Source organism: Boleophthalmus pectinirostris, unplaced genomic scaffold (assembly GCF_026225935.1).
Source record: "Boleophthalmus pectinirostris isolate CB_2022bp ecotype Guang Dong unplaced genomic scaffold, ASM2622593v1 HiC_scaffold_1, whole genome shotgun sequence".
In the NCBI taxonomy this organism is placed as follows: Eukaryota; Metazoa; Chordata; class Actinopteri; order Gobiiformes; family Gobiidae; genus Boleophthalmus; species Boleophthalmus pectinirostris.
In genome coordinates, this window is record NW_026570970.1 from 25,471,282 (window position 1) to 25,482,878 (window position 11,597).

The following is an 11,597-nucleotide window of genomic DNA, read 5'->3' on the forward strand; positions in this document are numbered from 1 at the left end:
GTGCGTAGGTTATTTTAAGGTCCTCTTTGTGGCATTGTTTGCCTTCACATCTTATTACATAAAGGTTATAAGCACCTTCCGTTCTGAAGTCATGTTAGGACAAGTCCCTCCATGGCCCCCTCTCCCTGTCCACTGTCTCTACACTGCCTGTCAATGAGTAAAATTTGTCATAAATATGCAAAAGTCACCATACTAGATGGGTCGTGTCCACATCAAGTACAGCTATGAATTAACTTTATGCTTTAGGAAAATGAAACTACTGAACAATTGACAATAGGGTCCTTTAAAATTTCATACCAGTATAGATATAGATAGTTTTTGAGTCTATATTTAGGTCTAAGTACACATGTTACTCCATTTTTGTTCAACTTGATGCACACTGGGGCAACTAGTCTAGGTAAACAAAACTGCATTTCTTTCTTTGTCTTTGTTTTGGATTGTTATGCACATGTAGCCCACACGGGGGCACCCTAACCTTACTGCATTACTGTACTGTACTGTAGCACGTGTATTGGTCATAGCATCTTGATTTATCGACTTTACAAATCCCTCTTTCTGCGTTATTGGGGCTGCACGTGTGAGCTCTAGTGACATTTCCTATTGTGTATTATTCAGAAAGGTGTTTTGTACTGTAGGGATATTTTTAGTTTTTTTTATTTAACCCTGCAGACTTGTTTTTTTTTTACTGTCAAGAGAATAGGAATCCCTCTTTTGTCCCGTGGGAGTTTATCATTGCCTGCAGCTGTAATAGCTGAAATCAATCTTTGGTCTTAACACGTTTTAATTTAGTAGATGAGATAAATTCCGATATCGAGAAGAGCCAGCCGGGGCAACGCGAGCCCAACACAACAACTCCAGGGTTAATTTATAGACTAGTGTGCCCTGCCCGACGGATCCTCTGCTTGTTTTCGAGTACTACGGCTCTTTCTTCTTCCTTTCTATCCGGTTTTCCCCGGTTTAATCCAACCTCCGCTCTGTTCCCTCGAATATTTTATGCAAAACTGCGTCAGCTGAGGTCCAGGTGGGGGCGTTCCCGCATAGATTACGCAAATGAGCCCGGTCTGCGCCAATCGGAAGCCCCGGTTGCGGTTGTGTTCTCTGGCTATATTATGCAGTCCTCTGTCGAGCCACAGATCCTCCAGAGTAGAGCCGATATGAGCTGACCTTGGGTTGTTTGTGCCGCTGGTCTCGGTGCATTGGCTTGTAGTTGTGGATATTTTTTATAAGAAAAGAGGGACGTTTGGATGCGGCTTTCGGCTCGGGGAGAGGAGCTGATCTTGCCGCGGAGAAGGTCGACTCTGAACGGGGCTTTTTGTCGCTGCGGGCTCGTGCAGCAAGATGAGCAGTATGAACGCGCCGTGCTATTCAGTGGCGATGGATCTAGGCGTTTGCCAGCTGAGAAATTTCAACTCCATTTCATTTTTGTCAGCGTTGTTAAGCGCAGAGGGCTCCCATCTCACGCTTGAAAACAGGTAAAATGACAAATAATAATAAGTTATCATTTGCTTTGGTGCTGCGTCCGGGCTTAGCTCCCTCTTCACCTGCAGCATAATGTTACCGCAGACATGGATGCAGCTCGGTTTTAGGTTAGGTTTCTGTAATGGCTTGTGTGATGCTCCCAGCCTCCATCGCTTTCCACAAAACCTCACAAAATGAATCCCGCTTTCTAGAAATTTCCAGAAATAGCTTTGATCCAGCCCCTCTACTGCCTAGGCGGGTTTTCCTTCATAAAAGAAAGGAAAAGGAAATGCCTTCATGTGATCCCGCAGGCCGTAGTTTTGTAGCATTGTCTGGCTCGAGCCGTTTTTTTAATGTCATCTTTCTCTTTTACAGTTCATCTGGAGCCAGCGTTGTGGCCATAGACAACAAGATTGAACAAGCAATGGTGAGTGTCTTTGCCCTTTTTATATTTATTTTAATTTATTCATTTAAAACCTTAAGTTTTTCATTAGTTTTCAACTGTTGGCCCAAGGTTCTTAACATCAGTGTGCATTTTACACTTTACACAATAAAAATGACATCAAGAGTCTATCTAAAGTAACTAAAAAAATAAATACATTCCCGTATTTTAATTATTTGAGTTCCCAATGGCTCCTTTGTGTAGAATTGTATTTTCTGCGCTGGTTTTGTTTGAGATTCTGTCAGCTCTGTTGCTAGGCAAACACAAGGCTCACACAGCTGGTAAAAATATCCCGCACTCTGATTGGCTGATTTTTGTTTGTGGGTGGGACTATGACGTTTTCTCAGTCTGTTGCGCTTTCGCTCTGTTTAATCATTAACAGCCTCCACAAAAAACTGTAAATGTAGTTCAAAATGTAGGCAAACATGATTCTTAGATAACAGTACACAAACTTTAAAAACATACATCACTATCATGTGTCTAATATTGTACTTGAATTTGCTGTCTTCTATGAAAATTGTAGTAAAGGAACATTTATATAACAAAGGATCATTTTCAGACCATTATTGTGAAATAAGCAATTATGTTTATCTCTGTTATCCCAGATTTATTGGAAAGATATTGTCAACCAAAAATTATCCCTGATAATACCAAACTCGCACTTTATGGGATATGGAACTCTAGCTCCAAGAGTTATGGATGCTTTGAACTCTGTAAATGGCGAGAGAGGACAAAGAAGGGTTGCAAGATGTATAGTAATGAAACTGAAATTGTAATTTAAAAAGTTGCAATTGCAAGGACCTCCATTATTCAGCTAGCAACATAACTTCCCTTGCAACCAACAAATTATCCTTTCTGAATATGTTAAATGTTCCTCTACAAACATGTTCTGAAATGTATGTGATTCTTGTATTAGTGTAGCATTTTAGTGCTCTCTTGAATGTTACTGCTCCCGGGCAAGTTTACAATGTGAACAGAAATCACAAATAGAGTCATAATCGCTTTGCTTGTCAGAAAAATTGTGCTTTAATCTTTTTCACAGAATCGTTCAGCCTCACAACAAAATCCCTTCATTCATCTACCTGTTTGAGCGTAGCCCACAAAAAATACAAAGATGATTAGACATGACCCCGGACTTGCTGTGCTTATGGATAAATCTAACCTGTTATTTTTATGTAATTTCTCCAGGACCTGGTGAAGAGCCATCTGATGTACGCTGTCCGTGAGGAAGTGGAGGTGCTGAAGGAGCAGATTAAAGAGCTGATCGAACGAAACTCACAACTGGAGCAGGAGAACACGCTGCTCAAGACCCTGGCCAGTCCGGAGCAGATGGCCCAGTTTCAGGCCCAAGTTCAGAGCGGCTCGCCTCCACCCGCAGCCACCGCCACTGTCCCGGGACCACCCATCCTCACGCAGCCTGCCTCTCACTCCTCTGGCCCCTCTGCGTAGCATGGGCACAGACTCATAGACTTTTTTTGTTTTGTTTTGCGCTCAATACAGAGTCGCCCCTTGCCTATAACAGCATGAGTTTTTGTTTTGCTGTTATGACAAGATTTTTGCACATATTTATCTCAGAGGGGAGGTGACCGGCAGCAGTAGAGGTGACAATCTTGAATGCTGTATCACGATTGGGGTGATTGAATTCCTGAGGAGAATAAACCTGAACATTTTGCCAAAAAATACAAAAAAATAAACTACACGGACATATCAGCTCGAATGTCTTACCAACATTAGTGACAACTTTAGGAATTCACTGTGCCTGCGTCTGGATTTTAAGAGATGTCGATTTTACTGAGAAAGTAGAGGAGATATAGGATTGTAATGGTTAACAGCTTGCTCCATGATGTAAATACAACACTCTTTGGGCTATTGTTACAGAAAAGGAGAAAAATCAGCCTTGTTATAGTGACATATATTGATGAATGTGATAGCGACACAAGATCCCATCTGGAATGGGGTAGAAAAGCAATGTTTTTCGGGGAGGACACTTTGAACAACACTATACTGGCAACATTGACGATGTTACTTAAAACTATATTGGGTTGGTGGGAGGAACAAAAATGTTTCTTACTGAGATGACGATCTATATTTTCAGTATTTGACTTTCTCATTTGCCCTGCGACAAAAAGCTCAACGTTGCTGTTATCTCAACCTTGAATTAAGTGGCATGTCATTTGAAACTGTATTGGTCAAGGTTGAGAGAGATATTGGGCTTTACGCTGCATATTTTTTGTTTAATTTTTACGAAAAGAGTGATGGAAAGGAGGATAATGTATATTTCTGTACAGTGTAAGTACATTGTAATATAGTGAGGAGGGGGAGAAACAACAAATGATATTTAGGTCACGCAGATATGAGCGGGAACATGGTCCAACTCAGTCTGTGTCTATTTTTAATGCTGAATCTTCAGGACTGTCGATCTAAAAGGACTAGGATATTTAAACTGCAGATATCTCACTACTGCAACATTTCCACTTTTACCGATGTAATGCACCTTTTGTTTTTCTTTGACAGTGAATTCTGGATGAACCATAACTGAAAAGATACAATTTTTTTTTTCTCTTTTTTTTGATGTTATCAGTTGTATGCTCACGTTCTGTGCATGTCTCTGCTAAACCCGGATGAAGAAACTGTAACGTTCAAGCCACAAATGCACTTGACAGCTGCACTTCAAAACTTTCAATAAACGTGCTTCAAGAAGAATAATCACTCTGCCTCTGTTTACTCCTTCTAAATTCATGGGTTGTCATTAGCTGTGCTTTAGGTTCACACTTCACCACATTTAAATTGGAACTAAAACTGGACTAGATCAGGACTAACCCAAGACTAGAACAGGATTAAATCAGGTCTACAACCGAACTAAACTGGGCTCAAACCCTGACCAGGAAAAGTGTGAATGCACCCTTGGTTTAGAAACTACATTTTAACAACTAACTTTGCCTGGGATCACAAATACACACCTCTCTATTTTAAAAAAAAGAGATATCCTTCTGGACTTGCCAGGCAGAGGCTGAATAATACTTAGAAACGTAATTAAGTATTCATGTCTAATGTTTTTTTGTCTGAAGACTATATTTTCAGCCATTGTAAGAAATAGATAATTTGTACATGCATTATAATCTTCATCATTAATGAATGTGTAACATTAGCTCTACTTTTAACTAACATACCACTTGTTTAGGGAGCAATATGTGGACTCTTAGATTAAAGTCTCCCTGAAACTTTGATATTAACTCATTGTGTATTGCAATTAATCCATGGAAGCAGCATATCCATAAATGCTCTATATTTATTTGAAAAAGATAGCTTTGACACAACACAATCATTTCCACTGATATGGCACATTGTCAGCAGGAATCACATGTCTTCCAACACTCTCACCTCTTCATTCACACAAACACACAATTAAATAATGCACAAAGCCAGTGAAGAATGGGCATGATTTTCGGTGGCGTGGTTTTCGACTGTCCGTAGAAAAGCTGTCAGTACCACACACAGAGAGGTCCAGAGTGTATTCAGTGATGTTAAAATCTCAGATGGAGGGCAAGGGCCAATGTTATTCTATGGGCGAGGCACCATTTTTTAAACAAAAATCCAGAAATGTTGAACTTAATATACATTTTTGGTTAAAATAAGCCCCTCAAACTCATTTAGGGTGTGGCTTACTGAAATGCTTTGTCTACAGTCTACAATTAATAAAACCTCAACTTTTTGAAACTCAAATACAAAAAAAAAAGTAAGCGTTGACTATTCATGGGTTTCAATTTCAGACTTGAAGATAATATTTGGTAGTTGAGTTAGTAAAGATAAATAACTGTTGGCTAATTACCATGGCAACAGTCACCTATTTTTCAGAGTGAAACCCATGGATAGTGCTGTATTTGTGTGCTATAGTTTAAACTTTGGAGCAGTTTTTGTTTCATCAAGAAGCCAAATAATTACAAAGATATTAATCATAAACTGGGTCATTTTTAGCAGCATTTTGTACCATAGCATTTTGACCTGCCCTCCATCTTGGTTTCAAACCGTAGGCCCTTTTGAACGCTGTGACATCATGGCGAACACCTCCGATTGGACGGGACAGTAGAATGGGCGGGTCTTGTGGGCTCGAGGTTGGTCCTGAAGGTTTGATTCAGTTTCAGAGCCTCTGGACCAGGAGGGGGGCCAGGGGTAAGCGAGGGTGGGTCGGGCACAGAGAAGGGCATCGGGGGGTGTGATCACATACCCATACGAATGCTCTGGATGATCTGAAATATGGCTGCAAAGACACAGGTGAGAAAGGACATTAGAAAATTGGTTAATGGAGTAAGTTAGTTATTAAAGGGCCTATACCGGATTTTTGACTACCAAATACCATCAAAGAAAAATTGTGCCTTTCTGAGTACCACCAGATGTAAATCAGCTATATAACAGGACCATTTCAGGTCTAATCTAGGGCTCTACCAGGTCTATAAATGGACTATATAATTTCCCTTGTAGTTCTAAACAAGACATTACCCAAAGGAGGACAAAAAAAATTGGATTAAATTACCTCTAAATTAGGCAAACCCACAAATTGAAGATCTGTCCAATTACCACCACCAGCTTGAGAAACACTGATCTAGTTAATGTTTAATTTACAAGAGCAAAAATATCATGTTGATGAAAACTATGATGAAATGGAAACATGCACATTTTCTACAGGCACAATGAAGTGTCTATTTTCTGCATAAGCAATTAACAAACTTAACAAACTGGTCAGAAATATAAAGAAGGTTGTTTCCCAATTAAACCAGGTAAAAGCAGCGGTCTGCACCTCTTGTCAACAACAACCTCTGGCTACGTTGGCTTCTTGGGCGTGACAATAACACCGGTCAGCTAAACAAAGCAGGTACATTTGTATTTTGGCTATAGTTACACAACAGTCTCTTTGACAATGTGCATTTTAACACAATACATGATGTCATGTTGGTATATTGCACAGTGATTGATACTTTGCAGCTGATGTCATTGTTTCCTGGGGGTGTGAAGCTAACTGTAGACACTGCTCTGTCTGAGGCTTTGTTAGACTTTAGTCTGAGCTTTATTTCAACACAGTCTGACCAAAAATGACTTAGCTGGAACTACATGGGCAAGCTGATTTGTGCTGTTAGGGTTAGGAACAAGTCCCTCTCAAATAACTTTACAGTCAGCTAGCATTAGCCAACAGTTTTTCAGTTAGTCACTCTCCCCGTTTTTTGTTGAAAATCGAACACCTTAACAGGACCACGAATGCTTGTATTAGTCACAGCCTCCTGAAAATGTGTTGCGTAAATCCATTTAGAATTTTTTTTGTGATTTTTTTTTTCAGACTATTTTTACTAACGTGTGCATTATGTCACCATGACACTTGATGAACATTCCACCCTACACATACATCTTGAACACCCCCAGTGTGGTGTCACAATATAAATATAAATAGAGAAATAAATATGGACAGAAGGCAAAAATGCAAATAAAACACATATTTAAGTGCAACACAAAACACACAAATGCTTTATTAATCATGGGAAAGAAACTAATTACCTTGAAGCATTTGAAAAGAACTAATTTAACTCAAGCACTGTTTTGTTCAAAGCATGTTAATGTGATTTTCAGTTCAAAGGGCTGCTTACCTGAGCCGCACACAACAAACACAAAGAGGGCGAGGAGCCAGGGCCCGACTGGATACTTCTCCTCCTGCGGCCTCTGGGCAAAACAAAACATATAAGATATATATTTAAATTATGCCAGGTCTTAGGTCTTAGTCATGGCTACAATGTTTAGTCTGTGGTGTAGGTTACAAAACAGGCATGACACATTCTTAAAATAGTGTGTACATTTAAAATCAGACACTGACTAGACAAAAGCTTAGAGTGAAATTTTTATTACATTTTATTTTCTATGAAACCTACCAGAATGATTGAGGGAATACACAGATGTCTTTATAAAACTATTTAGAATTTTTTTTAGTAAATTATTTTTAAGATAATCAATTAATTCCAACTAAACCATAATTGGAATAATTGTTAATACTTTAGTAAATGAATAAGACAAAGCAGATATATTACATTAAAATGTTATGGAAAATGTGTAGATTTTGCATTAATAAATGTGTATGTGTATAAGTCAGGATGGCCTCAAGCAGTATCACTTCTATAAAGAGTGAAAAAAAATCAACCTTTTCTAAAAGTCAATTCAAATGCTAATACCCACAGACATTTCAGGTATATTTATGTATTTTATCGACTAAAAACAGCAATGGTACATATTGCAACATACCCGTGCTGCTGATAACATCACAAAAACAACTTTAGGGTCGTACAGTTCAATAACAAACCAAAGCTAGCACAGACTTTCCACACAGAGATTTAGGATGAGTGAGAGACGATATAGGCCCGGACAGATTTTGGGAGCACCCTTGATTCCCGTGGGATGAGCTCATGACATACAGTCTGTGGGATGGTGAGTGACAAACTAATATGACACAAAAGATGTCCTCAAGTTGTTTTGTTTTGTCAGGAAAAAAAATTTGATACTCTGTGTCATTGGCTGCATGGTTAACCTCATTCTGTGATATAGGAAGACTTGGACATTCCTAAAATGCACAACAGCAAAACCATTTTCAAGACAACAGGAGATAAGAGGAATGACGTTTGTGAACCTGCTGTTTTTGTGAATGTGGGTTTGGGCTTTAGTTGACTAAAGAAATTCTTGTTCAACTCAAGACATGCTCTATGTTGATTGATCAACTAAAGGGCATGGCGCTGGCAAATGCTCTCAAAATTATTAGGAACTCACGTGAAAACAACTTTACAGAAAAGCACTAGTAAACAGCCGCTTCAAAAGAGAGAAGGCAGATTATACTGTCCAGTCACTCCGAAAACTCCAGCTAACTCACTCTATGCATCTACATCGTTTTCCTGCTATAGGCCATATAAATCCTTATAATTCAAATAAAACAGATAGGTTAAATAAGGGTGCATTCTCATTTGCACATAGGTCACATTAAAATTGGGATTAACCTGGGAATAAACCCAGAACAACATCTAGAAACCAGGACTATACCAACTAAAATTAAGGCTAAACTGGGCTCAAACCAGGACCAAATAATGGGAAAAGGACACCAAAAAATTGCTATCAAAAATGTCTGTAAGGATGTCACATAACATCCCGTTTACAGTTCCCACACACGATTGTTTACAGACAATAGAATGAGATGATGTCACTCTTGGATGGGGACAGGGGAGCGAGAAGTGGGCGATATTTTTTGGATTATCCGCATGGCGATACAATCTTATGGTTTCCATCCAAAATGTACTCATATGTGCCTGTATAGATTGTGGTTAACAAAAAGCGAATGCACAGTAAAAATTAAATCCAAGAATGCAGAAATATCCCTTTATACCCTTTTTGCAAGTCAATTTTAATTTTAATTTGCACAATACAACACAAAGATAAGATATAGATGCAATTCCTGACCATTCTCCTGCATGATCAACCCAGGAGGGCCACCCATATGTAAGTATTCTTTCTGTGTGCTCAAAGCAGCTCAATGTATCTTTTTTAGTGAATGGAGATTGTCTATGCTAGACATGTCAAACTCAGGCCTGGGGGCCAAATTTGGCCTGCAATATAATTATATTTGGCCCACGAGATAATATCAAATATGTATTAAAACTGGCCCACTGGCTACAGATAGACTACAGAAACATTATTTATTTAAAATGTTATAATTTTATATTATGCTTGTTCTGGATTCAATGTTAAAGCAAAACTATTATTAAACATTTATTTTAATAAGAAATGGTTTAATATTACATATCTCGAAGAAAAGAAAACATGCAGATGTTGTTGAAATTTTTCAATAAATATTTAGTTTGACTTAGTCCCAGTTTTTTTTATTTTGGCCCTTTGTCAGTTTGAGTTTGACACCCCTGGTCTATGCTGTCACACAAGTAGTAACACTGCCTGATAATAATATATTTATCTGTTCCACAAAAGGGAAATTTCATTGTAATACTCTAATAATTAAGGACCCACTACATCAAATCAGCCTAAACATAAATATAAAAAAAACAGTTGTTGAGTAATGTGTAATTATTATGATCCATGAACGAATTCCAATGAGTTTCGAATCCCCCATTACATTAAGTCCAATGTGCAATAGTGGAATGTTTTTATAATATATATTATATTAGTTCAGTAGTTTTAATTTTCAATATGAACACACAAAATGATCAACTATGTTTTCCCTCTCACTGTTAGCAACACAGCTGTAATATCATATCTTTAAACTTGCACTGTACCCTACGGAGGGCGGGGGATCCTCTGCTCTTCTGTCACACATTAGCATCTTGCCTGATTTTTAACATATGCACCCTCGTGTATAACAAACAACCATGAGTCATACTATACACGAGATATCTCGGGGAATAGCGGTACATTTAGTTCAGGTCCTCTGGTGTGAACGTCACCTATGTTGGCTAATTTCATGCTGGCATCTTCAATGTGCTCACCACTCACCAGCGTCTTGGCTACGTTTCCTCTTTGCGTGATGTTCTTGCTGTGTTTTTCGTTGGCCATGCGGATCCTTTGTTTTGCCACCATCTTCCGAAATTAAGCCGGATACCCTGGGTAAACAAATTAGTGTGTTTTTTGCCTGTTATTTGCTCAAGCCGGAGCGACAAGGCAAGACGTCAAGTTAACAAAACGTAGCAACGACCACACCGGAAGATACTTTTCATGCAATCAAATTATTGATTTCAAACTCATGTATGCTGCCCAGATTCTAATTATTCAGTTTATTTCGTTTACCAAACAAACAGTTGATAAAAAATATACTACTTATCCAATCAATTTCATGTAATTTTAAATTACTGATTTAATGTGTTTTACGCTGAAAAGTAAAACCGGAAGTTGTTTGCTACACATCGAGAGTACTGACAACACCTCTGTAACATCACCACACTGTAATAACGGAATTTTTTTTAGGTCATTAAGAGGCATAAATAAAGATTGTATTCATGTATCATATCTAGACAAACTAAGAGGCTTTAGAATTTAAAAGAAACTATATTATTCGAGAAGAAACTCACAATTAGGCTATTTCTGATAAACCACTCTTACCTCTTAACAACTCTTATCTAAGTAATTTGTTCCTCCTATAACACGAAATGTATAACTTACAATTAAAGTGTGTACCATTAAAATAACTCCTAATGATTTCATATTTGGATTTTTTTTTTTTGAGGATCAGAATTTTGCAGCTCACCACCACTAAAGAGTACCAGATCAATCGACTACAGGATTGGACAGCGATAATTATTATGTAGACTGTATAGTATAATAATAATAGGTTGTAATAGAAGCTAAACTGATAGGCCTATATATTAAATGTTTTAGGCTAAATCCAATAGTTTTCCATTTAAAAAAAACTTAACTATAGTTCCATCAACTTGTTTTTTCTGTACCAAGTTGTTTTGCTGCATATTGTAAACCAGGCTATTTGAGTTGACGGTAATTGTGTGTGGGGATTGGACCTCTGGGTTTGGCTCATATCTGCCTCAGTCCAATATAAAATGATTAGATTAGAGCAAAAAACTTTCACGTTTCACAGATCTTCTTCAGATTTTTAGATCCAGAACCAGACTTAGCTTTCCCATGTTAGTCTAGGTCACGCGTCGGCACATTTTGCACG

The 11,597-nt window shown here is 38.2% G+C and overlaps 2 protein-coding genes across 4 annotated transcripts in view; one reads left to right on the top strand and one right to left on the bottom strand.

Annotated features, from left to right (window-relative positions):
• Positions 1–4,609, top strand: part of tsc22d1 (TSC22 domain family, member 1) — a 35,284-nt gene extending 30,675 nt beyond the window's left edge. For 2 of the 3 annotated variants that reach the window (XM_020920316.2, XM_020920318.2), the window contains exons 2-3: positions 1,834–1,885; positions 3,089–4,609. In XM_020920316.2, the coding sequence (XP_020775975.1) occupies positions 1,834–1,885; positions 3,089–3,349 (313 nt within the window). In that variant the 3' untranslated portion in view covers positions 3,350–4,609. Of the gene's footprint in view, positions 1–1,104; positions 1,473–1,833; positions 1,886–3,088 lie in introns of those variants that run through there. The other variant, XM_020920317.2, reaches the window with a different exon arrangement.
• Positions 4,610–5,197: 588 nt separating this feature from the next.
• Positions 5,198–10,570, bottom strand: serp2 (stress-associated endoplasmic reticulum protein family member 2). The gene is made up of 3 exons (XM_020920406.2): positions 10,424–10,570; positions 7,534–7,606; positions 5,198–6,158 (listed from the first exon to the last, which is right to left on the bottom strand). The coding sequence occupies exons 1-3, from the start codon at positions 10,505–10,507 to the stop codon at positions 6,118–6,120; spliced, it is 198 nt and encodes a 65-aa protein (XP_020776065.1). The 5' UTR covers positions 10,508–10,570; the 3' UTR covers positions 5,198–6,117.
• Positions 10,571–11,597: the final 1,027 nt, after the last annotated feature.